Raw genomic sequence first — 21,708 nt, forward strand, 5'->3', positions numbered from 1 at the left:
CCAGGTGTTATTTCTGGTAAGCACCTGTCCTTCCTTAGATGTTATCTACTCTAAAGAAATTATTAACAATTTGTCCCTTGCAAGGAGGATATTATGAGGCTTGTATAAAGTGGGGTGGGGATGCAGGTCCTAGCAAAAATAGCAGGAAAAGAAGCAAGAACAGATATTCATGGAGTCCTTCAGTTTCACTATCTCAATACTTCTACTTACCTGCTTCCCCCACATCTGTATCTCTTTCTGTATCCTATCTCTAAATTAATGGTGTAATTATCCACCCAATTTCACTCAATTCAGAACATGGATTATCCTGGGTGCCTCCCTCATCCTTATCAGCTATATTCAATCAGTCATTAAGTCCTATAAATTCCTCCTTAGTCATATATCTCTGTCATAAACCCCTCTCTGTCCTTCTACTATCTTAATTCCAGCCTTCCACAGCTTTTGCTTGAACAATTGCAATAAATTCCTAATTAGTTTCCAGTCAATGAAATCTCTTCCCACCCCACACTTGAGCATATCTTCCCAATGATGTGACCAGGTAACTCCTTTTTCAAAGTATTTGACATCTGTGGAAACAATACAAACCCCATCCTTGAGAAAAGAAAATATGCAATCAGAAATTTATTTTCCTTTAGGAAAACAATAAGCTTTAATTAATAAGAATCTTATAAATCACTCAAAAGGGCATATTGTTTATTCAGGTACTGTGTTGTGAATCCCTTCTCTTTGGTGATAACAGAAGCTGTAGGGAGAAGAGAGAGAAAAAAAAAAAAAAAGAAACTAAGGGAGCTAAACAAAGAATCCATTTGCCAGCTAATCAAATTGGGTGAAGATCCAAAGATTGAATTGATCTTGCTTGACCTGTTCACTATCTTAAGTGACAGATTTCTCTGCAGTGTTTTCCTGCAACTTTCAGAGTAAAGAAATAAAAATTGTGTGCTGCCAAACTGTTTTATTACCCACATAAAATGTAAACCTTTATGTTTGTCAAGATTTACACGGTGAGAGGATTATCATAAATCACAATTAACAATAGCTGAGCAGATAAGGCTCATGAATTTTACATGTTGTTAATCATCTTATCTAAAATAGCATCCCTCCAAGGCTTTATGCAGCTTTAGTTCTCTCCATGGTACTTATCACCACCAAACATTTTGTGTATTTGTTGTTTCTGCCAGAAAGTAAACACCATCAGGGCAAGGACTTTGTTTTGCCCAAACAGAACTGGTTGTGTTTTATCCATCTGCATACATCCCTAGGTCAGTGCTTGGTACAAAGGGAGACTCAGCAAATATTTGTGTAATGGATGAAAGAGGGTGAAAGAAAGAAACAAAACCTCCATCGTGTAGCCAAGAAATGGCTTCTCAGTTGACAAATTCTGAGTATTGAAGACAGACCTTAACCATCCCAGGGCAAGAGGCAGAGGCTGTCGTATCATGCCTGTTACACATGTCTACACTGAAGCCTGAAAATGGGCCTTGGGGAGGTCACAGAGCAACCTGGGGGAGAGGGAGGTTGCACCTGCTAAAATCTGGCCGCTGACCTTGCATTGTCCTATATTTCATCAGCCAACCTTAGGTGTCAGGCCTAAGACCCCTTTGGCTCCCCTCTAAAAAGACCACTTTGGCACACTATTCGTCTCGCAATACATTCCTGAGAAGGAAGAAACAAGCGACATGAGGCAAAGAACGGGGCGACAGAATAATTTTTGGTTGTCACAGCGTTAACATTCTTTTTCAATTTTTACGTTATTTTTTTCTTCCTAACCGCCGCTAATGAAACTGTGGAGACAAAAACGAAGACTAGCTCCGCTACCCATAACCAACATGGCTGCAACGCCTTCACCGCCCACCCCCATAATGGACGCTCTCTATGACGCCCCCGACAATCCGCTACCGGCCCCGCCCCTCCAGCCCGGAACCCCTCCTCTCTGCTGTGCCCGCCCTTCCGCCTGAGCTGCGCTGGTGATTGGGCGAGCCTAGTGTTTGGGAGCGTCTCCGGATGTTGCGTCACGCAGTGCGTCGGGGAGGCTGCGCGCGCAGAGAGCGGGGAGCCGGCCGAGCGCCGCGGAGGTGGGAGCGTCTGCGTGTCGGCGGCCCGGCAGGGTGACTGCGCGGTCGAGGTGACCGGGACCCGAGGTGCGGCTGCTCGCGGAGCCGCTGGGCGCCCCGGGGAGAGCTGCGGGCGGGGGCGTTGACCCCGGGGCCCCGCGGCTTGCTGCGAGTTACCCCCACCCCCGGCCCCGAGCGGCGGCCGGTGCCTGCGGAAGCGGGGACAGTGCGCATGCGTGATCCAGCCTCGGGGGTGCGGGGTCACGGGCCCCTCCGTTAAGGCCGCAGCATCTGCGGTTTAAGGTGCCTTCCGGGGGGTTTCACTACCTTGCGTACTTTAGTCGTATTTTTTTTTAAGATTTTATTTATTCACGAGACAGAGGCAGAGACCCCGGCGGAGGGAGCAGCAGCCTCCCCGCAGGGAGCCCGACGCGGGACTCGAACCTGGGACCCCGAGGTCACAGCCTGGGCTGCAGGCAGAAGCTCCACCGCGGAGCCGCCCCCACCCCACCCCACCCCACCCCCCGGCTGCCCTTCTCGGCGTTTCTTCAATGGAAAGTACTATCTGGCACGTTCAGCGGAAATTCGTAATGTGTATTGTTCAGCATGGCCTTGGAGAGTCGTTCATCTCCTCCTTGGATGACGCTCAAAAGCAATGCGGAGCGTAACTTGTTTAAATGTGATTTAATTTAAATTTAAACTTGTTTTAAATTTCCGCACGAGGGCATCCGGGGGGCTCAGTGGTGGAGCGTCCGCCTCCAGCCCAGGTCATCATCCTGGGGGGATCGAGTCCCGCGTCGGGCTCTCTGCATGGAGCCTGCTTCTCCCTCTGCCCGGGTCTCTGCCTCTCTCTGTCTCTCTGTGTGTCTCATGAATAAGTAAAATCTTTAAGAATGATAATAAATACATAAATTTTCCCTTTGGATGCTGGTATGAATCTTCAAACCACACAAAGCCATCACACACCCGGTAATGGTCTTAAGACATCAACCTCTACTTTGTATTAGAGGATTCCGTGGGCGGCCTACGCCCTACTGTTTTTGACGCTGGGATTTGACTCTGTTCTGGTGATCATCCCACATCGGGTTCTGTAGGTGGGTTTCTGGAAGCTAATAAGGAATAAGCAGGCGACTCATCATTAACGTTTAAAAAACTCACTATTTCCGTTTTGCGCTTCCGTGTCTCTGTATCTTTCTGTGTTTACTTCCTCCACCGGTTAATGGGTTATGTCTTGTCTGCCTCTCAAACTAGCATTTCAGATCTGCTTGGTAGACCTGCTGCACCACCATGCTGGCCGCAAGACTTGTGTGTCTCCGGACACTACCTTCCAGGGTTTTCCAACCAGCTTTCACCAAGACCTCCCCTGTTGTGAAGAAGTCCATCACGAAAAATCAGTGGCTCTTCACACCCAGCCGGGTAAGGATCATCTGGTATCTTGTTCACGGGAACCTTTTTATTTTTTTATTTTTTTATTTTTTTTTTCTGTTTTTGAGCGTACAAAGCTCCCTGTTTACCATTAGTGATTTACTGAAACAGCCCTGATGTCCCAGATCAGCTCTTTCTCATTAGTTCTGTGTCAGTCTGTTCTTCCTCGTTGCATATGAAAGAAAGAGCTCCTGTAACTTTCTCTTTACTTACAGCTTTTGGAGTTTTCATTCAGAGTTTACAGTGATTTGTCTGAGACTGAGAGCTAGATGGTGCGACAGAGACTGTGAGCCTATAGTCAAAAGCTTAAGAAGCCAGGAATGTTAACATTTAGTCAGTAGCTTATTAATAAGTTACCAAAAATGCCATTGCAGCTCTTGGTTAGAGAGTGGTTAAATCCATCAGGTTAGAGAAACACGCATTTTCTTTTATAATCGATTACTCCTCCAACATTCAGATTAGAAGTATAAGTTTTGATATGTGAGGTAGACAAGCCGTTTTCCTCTTAAATGAACTGTTCTGTTGAAAAAGAGCTAAAATAGAGGTAGTAGTCATCCCTCCTTTGACTTTTCTGTTAAGGAAAGGTAACTTTCTTGAGCCCCTTTCCAGATGGGGGAAGAAAAGTAGCTAATATTGAATACATATTTTTTAAAAGTTAGTGTTTAAACTATAATTCTAGAGATAGAAATCTGTAGTTTATGAAGTAATTATTCTGAAATGTTAAGTTGTAAACTGCAAACTTCAGTGAATCCACTTCAAAGATCGACCCCAGGTAGGGTCTACATTTAGTTTCTTAGGTCGACTATCAAATCTACAGTGAATGTGTAATATGATTTTATTTGTTTATTTATTTATTATTTATTTTATTTTATGTGTAATGTGATTTTAGTGTAATGAGATTTTATTTTATTAATAACATTCTGTTGTGCTGTGTGTATTACGTGTCTTTGTTTTTGTGTATTTCAGGACTATGCCACCAAGACAAGAGTTGGGATCCGGCGTGGGAAAATTGGCCAAGAACTTAAGGAGAGAGCAATGGAACCATCAATGGAAAAAATATTTAAAAGTAGGCATCAGTCTTTAGTTTTTGAACTGGAGTATGTGAATATGTTTTAAGAAGTCCATGAACGGCCTTCTAAAAATTTGTGCAAACTTACATATGTGAGCATTTTCTGGGAAGAAAAACGATCATTCTTTGGGATCTTATGACCTAGAAAAGATTTATACTGGGTTCATTGGTTCCCAATCATATTTCTTCCAGAGAAAATCTTACTTTTACCTTTAAAAAAAAAAAAAAAGGACTAATAGTTAATATGCCATGATATAAAAGACAAAATCCTTAAGGAAGTCCATTTGAAGTTGCATAGAATCTTCATTTAAGCATATAATAATTATGTGTGTTTTAGGTCAAGAGAAAATCACTAAAACAGATATTAATGAAAGCCTAGCTATTCAAGAAGAGTCCTCTTAACTGGTTGTTTATATATGGCCTCCCTTGAAACAATACTTTAATGAAGTCAGTTTGAATTTCAGTTTTGCAAATTTTACTAGATTGCTAGTCTACCCAAATCTAGTCCTCGAATGCTATTCCTGGTCAACGGCCTTACAAAACGCCAATGTATTATAATAGAAAGAGCTGTAATCTGTATCCCTCCAGGCATTTCTGATTAGTAAGTTTACCCTAAAAAATAATGTGAATCATATAGCTAAGGCATAGTAATATTCGTACTGCACAAATTAAAACTCAAAGAAGATCTATACAACTAAGAGTTGTTAAATTCTTTCTCTTTCTCTCTTTTTTTTTTTTTTTTTCTTTCTCTTTCTCTTTCTCTTTCTCTTACATTAGAGCACACTCTCCTTGATTCTGCTGTATAAGCACATTACATTTTTGGTTCCTTTTTCTTTTGTGACAAACATCATCTTTGTTAATCGCAATTTAGACACCGGTATGACTATTAACATTTTTTTTCATCTTTATTTTCTAAAAATATAATGAGAACATAACTCAGGTTCCTTTTTCTTTTTTTATGGTTTTATTTATTTATTTGGCAGCTTGAGAGAGAGAGCGAGCACAAGCAGGGGAAGTGGCAGGCAGAGGGAGAAGTGGGCTCCCCACAGAGCAGGGAGCCCAATGCAGGGTTCAGTCCCAGGACCCTGAGATCATGACCTGAGCCAAAGGCAGATGCTTAACCAGCTGAGCCAGCCAGGTGCCCCCATACCCAGATTCTTATGAATAAAATAATATGTATTACAGAAGTGTCCCCCCATCAACAGATACATCGCCTCCTTAAATTTCTTTGGAGAGAAATTAGAGGCTAATCAAGTCTGATCCTTTTTGTACTATTATACCTATGTTTTAGCCGTGTCCTTTTTTACAGGTCCCCTAATTTTGAAGCCATTTATATTCCCATATATTCTAATTATGGTTGTTACAAAGGAATGTGGTATATCGTTTGATTTTCCCCTTAAAAAGTATTAGAAAGGACTTGCCATCAGCATTTTATTTATTTATTTATTTGTTTGTTTATTTATTTATTTATTTTAGCATTTTAATTTAGTCAAGACTTGACGGTATTAAAGTGCACTCCCTTTGTTCTGCAGTTGACCAGATGGGAAGATGGTTTATTGCTGGAGGAGCAGCTGTTGGTCTTGGAGCACTGTGCTACTATGGCTTGGGAATGTCCAACGAGATTGGAGCTATTGAAAAGGCTGTGTAAGTAAATCATTCCCAGACGTTTCCAATCTTCAAGATTCCAATTTTGTTTTCATCCTTCTCTTTTGTCACTTTTGGAATAACTTACATCTAATCATCTAACCAGAAATATACCTGAATAAAATAAAACTTCTTAGCATCTGTTCAAACTTAAATCTTCTAAGGTTATATGTGTTTAAGCAAGGAGAAAACATTTTGCTTTGTATATGTGCCAAGTGCTTAGGTTTATGTCATTTTATGATAACTCCAATGTGTATGTACATCATTTCCATAATAAATGAGGGGAATAAGATGGGAGCAATAAACTGCTATTTCCCAAAGTTTCCCGGCTATGAATGATTTAACCAAAATTTATATCCATACTTCTATAAATAAACCTTGTCATGTTTCTTACAGAATTTGGCCTCAGTATGTGAAGGATAGAATTCATTCTACCTACATGTACTTAGCAGGAAGTATTGGTTTAACAGCTTTGTCCGCCCTGGCAGTGAGCAGAACTCCTGTTCTCCTGAACTTTATGATGAGAGGCTCTTGGGTGGTAAGTCAGCTTGTCTTTGTTTTCCTTTTCCACTATCAGAAGATTAAACAAAAATATTGGGAGAGGAGTATTAAATGAAAGGAATCCCTTACTAAATTGAACAAGTTCAAATCTATGAATTAACAGTGCAACTGAGACAGTAGGAATTACATTCTGAAGTAAATCAGGAATTATTCTTCATTGAGTATTTAAATAGTGGCAAAGGGGTTGAAAACCAAACTTAGAGGAATATCCTACTTACCTAGCAACAGAGATCAAACAGCTCGTATTTTGTAGCAATTTAGTTAAAAGGGATGGGGTACAATGGCAAATGCAAAGCCATCTTAGGACTCAGTGGAAAATACTTGTTGCTAACACAACTTTCTTGATCCTTTGTAAAGCTTTACATTCCATGAGTTTTTTTTTAAGCATTTGTTATTTTGCTAGATAGAAAAAAATATTTCAAAAATGGTAGCTATTTTTCTACTATCTGGTTGAAGAAATGAACTTGAGTAAGTGGTAAAGGTTGTGCAATAAGAAGTAGAAAGTGTAAAATGAGTTGAAAGACTTTTTGTCTTGAACTAATAAATAGGCAAGTTCCACGAAAGAGGCATTTGTTTCATCAGAACTGTTGAAGGCCAGCATTTTTTATTATAGGAGAGGACAAAGGTAGTCTAGGTTTGCAGAACAGCTTGAGCAGAGGAGAAGAGGTAGTCATTAAAACTGGCTTCACAGTAGTGTCAAGAGTGGAGTTTAGAGTATGAAGTCTAGAGTGAAGAAGACACAGTTAGAAAGGGAATGTTTGACTGCCACACAGAGGAGAGTGGCTGACCTGTCCGAGGCCATTGCAGATACTGAAACTGCAAAAATATGATTTGTATTTGAGTTCTAAGTGCTCTAGTGGAAGAGACGAGCAGCAAGTATAGCAGCTGTGGCTTTGCCAGCTCTGAAATGAGGGATTGTAGGAACGTGAACTATGAGTGTGAGACTGGGAGGGAAGGAGGATGGGAAAGTTTATCATACAGATTTCCCATCAGTAACCAGATCTAACTTCTATCCAAAGCCATATTTCCACTGTACTTTCCAAAAGAGAACCATTTAGGGTAGCATGGCCATTTGGACACTTCAGTATTCTTAGGAGATCGCCTCTTATATGGATGTTATAAGTCTCCTAGCCTAGAAGTTCATGAGGACACAGAATACGCATGGTTCATTCTCACCAGGAGCAGAAGCTCTAATTAGATAATATAAAACAATACTTTTTAACAAAGCACCATGGCTATGAGAAAAATTAAAATATACAAAAGAGTTTAGCTCCTGAAATAAGATTTCAAACAAGTTTTGTGCTTAGATCATATTCTCGACTTCCTCTGGGTGTAAGTTCACTCTTACCTGCTGTTAGGGCTACTTAAATAAAATTGTTTGGAAAGTCAGGCAAGTGCTCCAGAGATGAAGATGAAACTTTTTGGGGAGGACAGACATCACATAAATAATATCAGAGTTGGTACCAAGTGATTTTGGAACACAGGAGAGGCTTCTGACCCTGCTGTGGCAGTTGGTGTCCCTCCCAGAATAACTTTCGGGTGAGGATGTAATCTTTAAATAAGTCAACCCAATAGAAAAGAGGTATTCTGGGGCACCTGGGTGGCTCAGCGGTTGAGCGACTGCCTTCGGCTCAAGGCGTGATCCCAGGCTCCTGGGATCGAGTCCCGCATCGGGCTCCTCGCATGGAGCCTGCTATGTCTGCTATGTCTCTGCTTCTCTCTGTCTCTCATGAATAAATAAATAAAATCTAAAATTAAAAAAAAAAAAAAAAGTATTCTTAGGCAAAATGAACAGAATTAAAGAGACATGAAATGGAGGCATGTTTGCATCCCCACCATTTCAGTGTAGCTGGACTGTGTAGAGTATGGAAAGGCAAAAAATACAGCTGGGTCATGAACATGAAGGATCTTAAAAGAAAAAAGTAACAATTGTAATAAATACCCTGAAAATGCCTTGCATTTGTATGAAGAATTGTATGAAATGGTTTTTAGTAATTATTTCTCCACTTGAAGATGATAGACTCTAGTGTACTTATTTATATTAATACGAGTGAAGGCTTTTTTTTTTTAAGATTTATTTATTTAAAAATTGTATTTACTTGAGAGAATGAGCAGGGAGGTGCAGAGGGACAAGCAAAAACCTCCCCAGTGAGCCGGGGAGCCGACATGGGACTTAATCCCCGGACCTAATATCATGATCTGAGCCAAAGCCAGGCGCTTAACTGACTGAGCCACCCAGGCACTCCCAAGATTTATTTATTTGAGAGAGAGAGAGAGCAAGAGCAATGGAAAGTGTGTGAATGAGCATGGGTGAGGGAACAGAGGCAGAGGGGGGGAGAGAATCCCAAGCGACTCCATGCAAGGCTCAATTTCACAACCCTGAGATCGTGACCTGAGCCAAGACCAAGTATTGGACACTTAATCAACTGAGCTACACAAGCGCCCCTATTGTGGGATTCTTAAAGAGGTTTTTTTTAAATCTCTGTGTAGGGACGCCTGGGTGGCTCAGTGGTTAAGCCCCTGCCTTCGGCCCAGAGTATGATTCTGGAGACCCGGGATTGAACCCCACATCAGGCTCCCTGCAGGGAGCCTGTTTCTCCTGCCTGTGTCTCTGTGTGTGTGTGTGTGTGTCTCATGAATAAATAAATAAAATCTTTATAAATCAATCTCTGTAGCAAGAATAAAATTAAAAGATGGTCGTTAACAGTCAAAGCTCAAAGGAACTCATTTGAAGGGGGTCTGCAAAACTGTGTGCCGGTAGGGGGCGCTCATCCTTAATCTTTTTAAACAAGGTTTTTGGGAGAGACCAGCTGAACTGGGAACGTTTGGGTTTCTACTTTGTTGTTGTATAGGATTGATTCTTCTCAGTAATATGTGTCTTCCAGACAATTGGTGCAACCTTTGCAGCCATGATTGGAGCTGGAATACTGGTACAATCAATATCATATGACCAGAGCCCAGGCCCAAAGCATCTTGCTTGGTTACTACATTCTGGTATGTTCTCATTCTAAATTCTCATTTAACAACCTTCATTACTATCTTTTTTTGGTGACTTCACAATTGTGCATAATGTAATAAAGCTTCGTGTTTAGAAAAAAACAGTTTTTTATACTATTAGTGGTTGCTTATTGCCAGACCTCTACTCTGAAAAGTTAATGGTTCTGATACTAAGATCATGGACACCCCCAATATTACATTTGGCCTCCTGTGACACTCCAGTATATGCAGAGATTTCCGTTACGTATTTTGTCTACTCCTGGGAGGGTTTCAAACGTGATACACATTACTTCATACTTGTTCTTGTGTATCTTTAGAAAAATGTAAAAATGAGGGTGGAGAAGAAGAGGTAAGACAACACATGAAAGAATAGGAGTGTAGAGGATCTTGCAGTGAGGTTTTGGAAGAGAGAACACAGTAAAAAAGGTTTTTGGAAATGTGTATCTGTGTCTGATACCGTTAGCTGGGTCATTATTTAGGTAGGTTTAGCACAAATACACCGTGGACAGGGCAAAGGCTGTCCTTTGGGACAGTACTAATATCCTTTTATAGGTGTATGTTGTGATCCCTCCCTTAGTTGTGGAGACACAAATATTTTAGACAAAGTGTTTTCCATCTCAGGTATCCCAGGATAGCTTGTCTGTGGGTTGAATTAAGAGCCAGCTAGACCCAGAAACAAAAGTACTTCTTAGATACGTGATCTCTACCACAAAACAAATTTTATTTTTTCTGATTTTTTTAATTTGAGTATAGTTGACACGCAGTGTTGCAGTGCTTGCCAGTGTACAACAGTGTGATTGAGCTTCTCTGTACGTTGTGCTCCACTCCCCGCAGCTGTAGTGGCTGCCGTCTCACCATGCAGCGCTACTGCAGTATCACTGGCCAGGTCCCCCGTGCTGTGCCTTTTACGCCTGTGACTTCATTCTGACTGGAAGCCTGTATGTCCCACCCCTCTTCACCCACTTTGCACACCCTGCCACCTCCCCCTGGCAACCATTTGTTTGTTCTTTGTCTTTATCTGTGTCTGCTTTTTAATAGCCTATTCACTTAAACAAGACAAATAAGCATTTCCCTGAAAATTTCAGGGGTACAGACTCTGAAGTGTTATTAACATTAACAAATGGAAATTAGGTATTTGGCATCCAAATTTCTGGTGTGAACTGTGTCATTTATTTTCTTCATGTGCTTTGTTCGGTCAGTAAGAGAAGGCATGACTTCACAACCTCGGCTTTCAAGTCTCTTTCCTTACACTTGAGGTTAACCATAGCTATTTTCCATGGAGCTTTACAGAATAAAACCCTGTGATGGAGGGAGGTGGTCCTTTATCTTCTAGTACCAATAACCTACTTTTAATTTAAAAAATTATTTAAAAAAATTTTTTTTAATTATTAGAGATATGTGAACTTGTGTAAATAAGAATTATTCAGCTCACCATCTGTTTAGCATCAGTATCTTGCCCAGTGGATGGAGTTCTGTTCCTCTTTCCCATTTTAGACACTGAGTTTGGTGAGAAAACAGGATTGTGCTTTTTTATCTCTGATAAGTAGTAGATACTTAATGACTTACTGAATTAAATTAAAATAGCTATATAGTTTGAAGTTAGAATAGGGCTTTCTTTCTGGGTTGCTTACTTGAGTCAAAGTATTTTGTGTGTTGAAGGGGGCTTGCAAGACACATACCCCCCATTCATTCATTTAGTGTTTCTTAGGAAGGAATCCTAGGACTCAGCAGATGTTTGTTACTCAGAGCTAAGAATTTATTATGATAAAAGGACACATGATAGCATCTGCAAGGGGGAAAAATAGAGGCAGAGTCTGGAGAAATTCATCCAGAGGCTTTCAGCGCTCCCTCCTTTCTTTGAGGGGACTTGGGGAAGTGAAAAGTGAAGTGAGATGGGAAGCCTATTAGAGACTTGGTGCCCAGGAATTTTCTGGCTGATCTTGTAAGCATCCTCCTAGCAACTACCAAAATACGAATTTCCAGAAGGAAAGCACGTTTTCAGCATAACATTGTTTGCACAAGTTGTTTAACCCTCCCACTTACAGAATGCTTCATGTGCCAAGTTCTTAAATAGCCAAGGACCAGCCCTGCAAGCAAGTCTTTGTAAAGATGATCTTAGGCCTGCTACAGTAACCCTTCCCTGCACAGCATGAATGCCAGTTTTTGCTCTATATTTCATACATCTCTTAAGCAGCTTTGTAGGCTGGCATTAGCATCTCCATTTCATGGATAGGGAAGTGGAGGCTATGTGAGGTCACACCAGCAGGTGCCAGGTCAAAACCGACACCTTTATTTCTTCAAGTCCAGCCCTCTGTTTACTCTTGCTTTCACTGGCATGATTGAGATGATACCTGAAGGGGGTTTGGATGACCCAGAGGTCATCCCTCACATTATTAAAGGGACATCAGAGATGGCTTTTGACCAGTATTAATATCCCAGTGCATTCCATTTTCTTTTTTCATCCAAATGTATAAGCACTATGTAGACCTAGCTGTGATCTTAATCAGGACTAAGTGATACTGTGCAGGAATTATTAAAATGATCATTGGAAAACTATTCTAATTGTGTCTTAAAGCTTTGGGAAGGCTAGACCACAGCTGCACACACCATCAGAAAACTAGGCCTTAGAAAACAGGCTCACCAAAGAGCCAGATGGTGGGGAACAGACTTTTGGGGGGACCTGCCCATAGCTGATGACAAAGTCCTGGAGGACCAGACCAGACCCTCAAAGGCCTCAAACTTAGGTGCAACTGTTATGAGAAGGCCAGGACTCAGGTGCCCACACTCTGTGAGGAGGGAGGACAAGTCTCTCAGAACACACACAGCCTGACTGCCAGAGAGCTCGGCCACAGAAGGTGAACCTCTCAGTACAGTGGCATCTGGAATGACACCTAGCAGAGCGGGGTGACTAAGCCAGCCAAGGACCAGACTCCCAGTGATGAAAGCTCCAGAGAAGACCTCCAGTGAACCTAGCCATGAAGAGTGGAAAAACCAGAGGACTGTACCATGGCCGTCAAGGCCACCTGAGAAACTGTCTTCGACAGGGTAGAAGAGGATCACTTGAGGGGCAGGCCATGGAAAACAGGACCACCAGGCTAGGCCCTGGATGCTATGAAAGGGCCATGAAGGAGGCAAGGCCTCATCCTTGCTCCATGGGACCAACTCTCCCTCCTGTCCCTGGCCATTGGTGGCTAATAGGGTCAAGAGAAACTGAAGCAATGAGCCGGCACATTAGTACAGGGAATGGAGGAGGAAGGACACTTTCATCCTCTGCCTTTGGCTTAATCCAAATTTCAGGACAGGGAATTACCTGGGGCAAGTAAAGTGGGAAGCCTGGTGGAGAATAAAGGTTTTTCTTGGATTCTGCCCCCAAAGAATGGTTTTTGGTTTTTTGGGTTTTTTTGGTTTTTTTTTTTTTTTTCCTAAAATGTTGCTGTTAGTTGCAAAACTGATGGGAATCTTGGTAGAAATGTTCTAGAGGAATTTTTATGTAGTATCTTTCTTACAGCAAAGGACATTTTTTATTGCTCACTATCATGAGATATATCTTACTACTTGATCCAGAAATGTTACTCTCACAAAAGGGACACACTGTTGAAATTACAGTATGGCAACAGCTATGCCTGTTGCAGGAGTTCAACATAGACCCTTAAAGAAGATAACTTGTTCTACTCACCTCTGAAATACTGCCTTGTCGAAGATTTTTTGTTTAATTAAGGAATTCTGTGTGCTTTGCTGATTAAATTATTGATGCCTTTCAGTATAATTTTTCTGAACTTGTTTATAAATATCTGACAACTAAAATTACCGTTTGCAAGCTGAGATGGCATTCCCTATTACACAAAGAAATAGACAAAAGTGTCCTTGAAGTTCCTACATTTTAGAATTAGCACCATGTACACATTCTCTCTCTTACCTTATTCCCTTTGGGCATCGGCAGGTTTAACCTATCAGTTACCCATTTCAACCCTTTTTATATCTCAATCCTTATATATGTGATCATTATTGCAAAGAATACCAGATGCTCACATCCAGATAAAGAACTACGTAGAATTTGTTAATGTCTAAATTAGTGTTTATTCTTTGAGTCGAGACAATTTAAGAATATGTTTGTTATTCTTGTGATTTTGAATTTGGATAGCCACAGGTTTGGGTTGTGGAATTGGGAGGGTTGGGGAGTAGAGTATGAAATAAGGGAGAGACTTTCCTCTTGTCTAACAACGAGGTATATGATGTTCCGATGGCATATTGCTAGAAGTGGCATTTTCATTTTTGGTTGTTATTTAGTACATACTTAATTACTTGCTCTTTCTCCAGGTGTGATGGGTGCAGTGGTGGCTCCACTGACAATATTAGGGGGGCCTCTTCTCATCAGAGCTGCGTGGTACACCGCAGGCATTGTGGGAGGCCTCTCCACTGTGGCCATGTGCGCACCCAGTGAGAAATTTCTGAACATGGGAGCACCCCTGGGAGTGGGTCTGGGCCTCGTCTTTGTATCCTCACTAGGTAAGCCGCTGTGCTCGGATACTTGGTTCTTAGTATCCTACAATCATTGATGTACTCAGTATCCTGATGGAGGGAATTTATTAAGAGTCATTTACAAAAGTTTAAAAAGGAAACAGTAATTAGAGTGTATTTTCTTACTTGGCATCATGGTAAACTATTATTTTTGGTTTTACCAAAATACATCTAAAGTGGTAAAGCCGATTTGGGAAACATCAAGATTGCTCTTGATGCAAGAGCCTTTCTGTAATGTGGGCAAGTGACCCACTATAGGAATGAGTATAATGGGTCTGGAACAAAATTACACAGTGCATATAGTCCTATTTGTTATTTGTGCAATACACCAAAAGGTTTTTGGGTTTTTTTTTTTGTTTTGGTTTTTTGTTTTTTTTTTTTTAAGTAAAGTTAATCATAAATCCAATTATAAGAGAGTCCATTTGTTTGATTTTTTTTTTTTTCTTCCCCTTCCAGGGTCGATGTTTCTCCCACCTACCACTGTGGCTGGTGCCACTTTGTACTCAGTGGCAGTTTATGGTGGATTAGTTCTCTTCAGCATGTTTCTTCTCTATGATACGCAGAAAGTAATCAAGCGTGCAGAAGTAATACCAGCGTATGGAGTTCAAAAATACGATCCCATCAATTCGTAAGTAGTCTTTAATGTCTTCCCTTTGTTACATAGAACATTTGTGTTATTATGGTCTATTTTATTTTATGGCTGTGTTAGTTTCCGAGGGCTACTGTAACAGACTACAAACTGGTTAAAACAATGAGAATGTATATTCTCTGTAGTTCTGTAGGCCAGAAGTCTGACATCAAGGTGTCCTCAGAAAAAAAATAAAAATAAATAAATAAATAAATAAATAAATTAAATAAATAAATAAATAAATAAATAAATAAATAAATAAATAAATAAATAAATAAATAAATTAAAAAAAAGGTGTCCTCAGGGTCGATACTTTCTGAGGGTTCTAAGACAGAGTGTGTTCCATGCCTCTCTCCTGGCTTCTCCTTTGGCCAGCAGTCCTTGACATTCCTTGGCTCGTAGACACATTACTCCAATCTCTACGTCCGTCTTCACGGCAGTCTTCCTGTATGTCTGTCTCCAGTTAGGTTGGATGAAGACCCACCCTGCTCCAGTGTTAACCTCATCTTAACTCCCATCTTGATTACATTTGCCTTATTTCCAAATAAGGTCACTTTTATAGGTACAAGGGTTAGGATGTCCACTCACAAGAATGAGTGGGTGGAGTTCTATTTTATTTCAGTTGCTTGCTGTTTCATCTCTTCAGTAAGCTACGTATCCACGGAACATTTGACTGGGTTGTAACAACTAAGTGTAATATTTAGGTGTTCAGTTAAGTCAGTATTTACCTGTTTTTGTTGATTAGCTTTATGGTGCAGCTGTTCTATAACCATGCTTTTCCCTTTTCTTGGACTCTACACCAAAGTAGGTTGTTTTATTTAAGCAACTTTGTTGAGTTTCGTGGTGTCTATCACATTTTTTTTTAAGTAATTTTTTTTTCCCTTGAAACTGAAATGCAGTGTAATTTTTTTTAAAAAAGCTGCTCTAACACAGATTTGTAACAGTTTTCTTTGGTTGGCAGTTGGGGGGGGGGTTGCTTTGAGGAGATACATCATATTTTAAAATGCCAGACTTATGTCTGACACATTTTTATGAAGGTGTTTCTTTGGTTTCTCTCTATTATTTCATTGTCTATCACCCAGGGTTTTTTTTTTTTTTTTTAATTTTTTTTTTTTTTTTAATTTATGATAGTCACAGAGAGAGAGAGAGAGAGAGGCGGAGACACAGGCAGAGGGAGAAGCAGGCTCCATGCACCGGGAGCCTGACATGGGATTCGATCCTGGATCTCCAGGATCACGCCCTGGGCCAAAGGCAGGCGCCAAACCGCTGCGCCACCCAGGGATCCCCACCCAGGGGTTTTTTTTGCAAGGATAGGATAATGATTTTTTAAATTGCCCTTTAACATTTCAAAAATTAATCTGCCAGAAGGAAATCTTGACTCTCTAGTCTAGGGCTTCCTTCCTTAGTTGGCATCTTTTGTTTCTTTAATTTCCATTTCATATACCTTTGACAGATAATCAGTGTTGCTTTTTCTTTTCTACATTAAGAAATAGTTTTTTCATTAGAATCACATTATCTATAACAGGCCATAATTTTCTTTTCCAGGATGCTGAGAATCTACATGGATACATTAAATATATTTATGCGAGTTGCCAGTATTCTAGCGACTGGAAGCAACAGAAAGAAATGAAGTGCCTCAGCTTCTGACTTCATTAATACATCAGATATCTTGCTTGTTTAATAGGGACAGGTGTTCATTAAATAGTTGTCCAAGCAGCTTTCATTGAAGTTTAGAAGATAAGACTCGTCAACATGTTTCAGATGTTCTGGAGATGTGATGCTTCAGGTCTGCTTTTTCTTCTGAAGAATAAATTTAGTTCTCTTCCAAATAAGCACACACATTTCTAGTTCTCATGTTTGAGTAATTCTAAAATATTTCAATGAATGTGAAAACTATGGTTTTTGTTGTGAGAAATTTATTCTATTTTAAAATTTATTTGATTAAGTGAAAATTAGCAAACTTTGTTTTGCTGCATATCTTTTGAAATGCAGAAATATTAACAAGTAATGTCACAAGTGATGTAGAGGTTTGGTAAAGGGACCAGAGAGAAGCAAAGGGTCACCTGCAGTCTTTCGTTGAGTACTTAGCACTTGTGTAATTGGTGGTGAGCCAGTGTGAGAGTTCTGGCTATTTGGAAACAAACAAATCATTGATGTTTTTATGTTCGTCTTTTGAACTTATCAAAAGCATTGAGCATTAAACAGATATAAGTGATTCATTCTCCCGATGTTCCTTTCCTTTTCAGTGCTATCTGTACAATGCAGGTGTGATTTTTTTTTTTTTTTTTTTTGGACTTCTCATTGTGAGACATTGCTAGGACAGTCCAGAATGTTAATCGTATGGAGAATTCCTGATAAGTGTTAAATGTGTTTAAGTTTTACTTTTGAACCACATAGAACAAAATATCCTTAAAACTCTTCTCAGGATAAAACATTCAAAGCATGAAAACTGTTGGATTCTCAAATACAAAAACACAGTGTTCCTAATTATTGAATTTTGTTTTGCATATTTATTGAAATGTTTAATACATGCTTACCTTTCTCATCTCTACAGGGTTTGAAGCTTTTATCAGTAAAGCCTGTTAGTGGTTCACACTTAAGATTATGAAAACAGTTTTTCTCCCTAAGACTTGGTTTCTTGTGTTGCTCTCAGACTAATAAGCACTTAAAAGGGGGGCATAGCTAGTCTTTCTTCATGATTATGTCAGTTAAAACTGTAATAGGCAAAGTGCTTCATTGAGAGTTCCCCCCGCAGACTTACCCTTCTCTCCTGCACAGACTATTACTTGACTCTTGTGACATTAAGTTTTTTGATACAGAGGAGTTATTTTTGGAAGTTCTTAATGAATGAAGTAAGTGTATGATTATTGAAATGATTGGTATTTTTGACAAATATTTATTACAGTAATCCAGAAATCACTATTCCAACCACCTCATGTTACATAGGATGCTCATTTCTGAAATAAAGGTTCCAGCCTGCTGTGATTGGTCTGTAATTTTTCCAGCTGAACACATGTATACTATATGAATAGAGGATTTGTTTCCTTTATTTTCTTCCTCACCTAGGGTGTAGAATACCGTGTGATTATGGCCGTGGTGCTTGTCGCCAGACTGCCCTTTATTTGAGCCCTGCCTCTGCCACTGATTGCCTGTGTGTCCTTGGGCAGGCAAATTACTTAACCTCTCTGTGCCCATTTTCTTATCTATAAAATGAAGATGGTAAGAGAACCTACCTCATAGGATTGGGGTGAAATGTGTGGACATTTAGCACTAAGTTTAAGCGGCTGTTGCTGGAGGTGAGGGGGGTGTCCTAAGAAAAGTCCAAGGGCCAAACTTGCATTTATCCCCTTGTCTACTTTAGTCTCTTCTGCAGTGTTAATGTGATTGTAAAGGTCCTCTTGTCTTCAGTCACATTTTGTATCCCTGTGTTTGGATGGTATCACACCAAACAGGGTTTCAACAATGGGTATCAGGCAACAGCTTATTTAGAAAAACCAGGTAGATTTTTTTTTTTTTTTAAATGACTGGGTATTTTATTACATCAGTTTTTCTAACTTTGCTAAAGACAGTGAAGACTTTGGTATAAAAAGTAAGTTATATAAAATGTGAATGCTTACAAAATAAAATATTTTAACCAGATGTAAAGTGATAACGAGAAAATCACTGGTCCCTAGGCTCACCGAGGTTTTTTTTTTTTTTTTTTTTCACATCACTCACAGGGAAGAGTGAGGACCGGCACATTGATAAGACTTCAGGCAAAAAAGAGAAATACCTACTTGTGGTTTTCTGAAACATCACCTGAAGTTTTACAGAATAACAGAAAATGTACTTAAAAAATAATCACATGAAAAATGAAGTCCCTTTTGGTTTGTTTAGAATAGTGTCATGAGCACTCAGGAAACGTGAGTGTAGCAGGCACCATGTTGCCTGAAGTTGTTCATCTGGACGGAGGGCGTGTGTCCGTGTTGAGGTTCTTGAAACTGGACAACCCTCGAGGTTTGTGTCTTCCCAGTACGGCAGGGGGTCCAGAGGCCCTGGTCATTGCTAAGGATTCGATTATTTGCATGTTGTGCTTGGAGTCCTTTGAGTTGTAACGTCCCCTGGAGCTAGGTGCTTGTAGTCTCCGTCCTGCTGAGGACTGAGCTGAAGCCCACAGGTTCAGTATTCGCACAAGGTCACGTGGCTGAGGAAGTGGTGCAATTGAATGTCTCAGCCAGTTATGTTGGATCGTTCGCGGATGCCACAGGGCTGAGATCCTGTTGAGAATCCAGAGCACTGCACAACTTAAAACAGGTTGAATTTGCTAAATGCAGAGCATTAGAATTTTAGTGTTTATCAAAGAGGATTGACCTTAGTGTCTGAAAAATAAATGATCACTTTTACTTCCCCAGCTCCTGCTGCTAATATATAGTGCCAGAAACTCCTTTTCTCCATTTCTGAGGTCACTTGGAGCTACAAAGGATTTTTTTCAGGTCCATGTGCTCACCAAGCTGGAGTCCTCCCCGAATGTGCCCAGCGTGGCTAGCAAGCTGGGGCTGGAAACCATGGACTCCTGCTCACCGGCGAGGGCGTGTCGAACAATCCATGAGCACTTCGTCGAGGTGGCCTGATGCCCTGGTTTTACACAGCAGCGCAGAGCCTGGTGAAACGAGATTCGAGGCACGATTTCATAGGAAAGGTGTTAGATTTCTTAATTTTATTTGCTTATTAGTCATGTTACCTCCGTTCCAAGATGCTGTATTTTTCACATTTCATCTCTGAAATGTGTTTAATTTCACTGGTCTTTCATTTTAATGTGTTTAATTTCATGATTACCATTTATCCAGATAACTAAAGCGAGGTGCTTTTTTTTTTTTTTTTGCAAAACTGAATTATCTTAAAAATCAGTGACATTTTATCATTTTAAAAATGTTATTTTCCAGTGGTTGGTTTTTGCATTTCTAATAGTTCGTTGATTTGTAAGAACAGGTACCTGAGGGATTAACTCTCCATAATTGTAGCAACTTTTACTGATGATTCACAGGGACTCTTCCCAGAAGACTGTGCAAACCTAGCCGCACCCAGCTGTGTGCATCTCGCAGGCGGAACCTGACTTCCCGGCAGCGCACAATGGTTCCCAGCAGGAGGATCGGTGGGTGGCGAGTAAGGGGCCCCAAAGCTGTGAAGTAGCTTCTGGTGAACGGAGCGCAGCCACCAGGGGAATCCCACGGCGAGCCAAGGCCCTGAGCCAAGGCCCTGACCCTGCTGCCGTCGCCGCAGTGAATGCTGAAGCCAGGAGCCCTTGGGGGGGGCGGGGGGGCCCAGACACAAGTCCCGCCAAAGAGATCCAGTCAACAGGTGTCTGTGGAGCCGTCTCTTAGGCACCCCGTAGTTAAAATATGAGAACCAGAGCTGTGACCCCAGGCAGTCGTGAAGGGTGATCTGGGAACTACAAAAAACGCTCCCGGACGCGTTGCCCTAGGAGTTGGGGGGAAGCAGCAGGTGTCCCCGGGGAGGCCGCTTGGGCAGCCCCCCAGCCGCCTCCCTTACCCTCCAGGGTGCCACAGGCGACAGCATCCAAAGTGCAAGAGTCCAGGTACAGAGAAGCCGGAGCTACGGCAAGGTCTTCGTCGTGAATCCTGGGGAGCAGAAAAATGGGTGTTTGGGAGGAAAACGGGCTGTTCTGTATCTTTGCCCCCAAGCAATTTCATTTTTTTAAAGGAAAGTACATACAAAGAGAGGAAACATGGGAATGCTAAAACAAGCTTTTCAGGTTTTAGGAAGGTAGCGGAAAGACCCAGAAAGCAAGACGTCTCTCCCCTTGAGAGCCCGGGCACGTCTCTCCGCAGGGTCTCGAAGTCCCCAGAGCCCGGACGCGCGGTGGCCGCAACCTCAGGACTGGAGTTCCCGGGGGGACAGCACGGAGGGCACGTTGTCCTCCGGGAAGCCTGCTGCCACCCCGCGGGGCGCCCAGCTCCCAGCTCTCCCCGCCCGCACCCTCCTGCACCCGCTGTTCCTCGCCGAGGCCTGCATTTCAGGGTGCTGGGTTTTTGGGTTTTTTTTTAACTTGCCCTGAATTGTGGCAGCGAAAGACAACCATTGTCCGCCTTAAGCGTCATACACCCGTGAACACGAGGGGGAGGTAGGTTTTGGAGACAGGATGCTGTGAACAAAGGCGAGGAAAGCTGTGCACCCTCTCCTGGCAATGGCGCCTGATCGTTTACTGGTTTTTTTTTTAAGATTTTATTTATTCATGAGGGGCCCAGACACACACAGGCAGGCCTGGATCCCAGGAGCCCGGGCTGCTCCGGTGCAGGGGGCAGGGCCTTCCCGCTGTCGGGAGGCCCCTCCAGCTCCAGCTCCTCGTTCCCAGAGGCCAGGCTGCGGACACGAGCAGTCGAGCACAGGCTAAAACGCTCGGTTAGAGCCCTGGATCCTGTGGCTGGAGGGTGAGGGAGCTAGGAGACAGAACCTGCAGACCAGGCCCTGGGCCCCCCCAGCCCCCCAGCTCCAGGCTGAAGCGACCGGCAGGTGTGAGCACGGGGGGCAAACGGCAGGGAAGCAGCCAAGAGGTCGCTCCCACCAGATGGCGTCGGGTGGCCACAGGCCTCGTCGCCCAGGTGCCTCTAGCATGAGGAGCTGAGGGCCCAGCAGGACCCCCCCCCCCCCCCGGTGACCCAGGGCAGGGGTGGAAGGGACGGCTGGGCAAGACCCAGGGAGCCGGCGGCCACGAGGAAGGTCGGGGGACCTCGTAGGGGACCCTAAGGGGAGAGGCTTGGGGAGGCAAGGCCAGGAGAGGAGCGGCCCGGGGGCCAGGCGTCAGCTTCCCCCCAGGA

At 42.1% G+C, this 21,708-nt stretch overlaps 1 protein-coding gene across 3 annotated transcripts; it reads left to right on the forward strand.

The window, feature by feature from the left end:
* The first annotated feature begins 1,923 nt into the window (after positions 1-1,923).
* GHITM (growth hormone inducible transmembrane protein) lies at positions 1,924-17,878 on the forward strand. Of its 3 annotated transcripts, none has more exons than XM_038534499.1 (9): positions 1,924-2,072; positions 3,303-3,467; positions 4,443-4,542; positions 6,078-6,189; positions 6,586-6,727; positions 9,636-9,744; positions 14,065-14,253; positions 14,722-14,893; positions 16,439-17,878. In XM_038534499.1, exons 2-9 carry the CDS (start codon positions 3,339-3,341, stop codon positions 16,521-16,523), a joined length of 1,038 nt encoding a protein of 345 aa, XP_038390427.1. In that variant the 5' UTR covers positions 1,924-2,072; positions 3,303-3,338; the 3' UTR covers positions 16,524-17,878. The 3 variants fall into 3 exon arrangements, with proteins under 3 accessions (XP_038390427.1, XP_038390426.1, XP_038390428.1); XM_038534498.1 differs by having other exon boundaries at positions 1,981-2,138; XM_038534500.1 differs by lacking the exon at positions 1,924-2,072 and adding an exon at positions 2,335-2,354.
* Positions 17,879-21,708: the final 3,830 nt, after the last annotated feature.

This window comes from Canis lupus, chromosome 4, assembly GCF_011100685.1.
Source record: "Canis lupus familiaris isolate Mischka breed German Shepherd chromosome 4, alternate assembly UU_Cfam_GSD_1.0, whole genome shotgun sequence".
NCBI lineage: Eukaryota > Metazoa > Chordata > Mammalia > Carnivora > Canidae > Canis > Canis lupus.

Bases quoted from the DNA above. Each gene is read 5' to 3' on its own strand.
- GHITM (XM_038534499.1), top strand. From the start codon at position 3,339: ATGCTGGCCGCAAGACTTGTGTGTCTCCGGACACTACCTTCCAGGGTT. The intron at 3,468-4,442 runs GTAAGGATCATC...TGTGTATTTCAG, and splicing joins GGCTCTTCACACCCAGCCGG to GACTATGCCACCAAGACAAG. The intron at 14,254-14,721 runs GTAAGCCGCTGT...TTCCCCTTCCAG, and splicing joins CGTCTTTGTATCCTCACTAG to GGTCGATGTTTCTCCCACCT.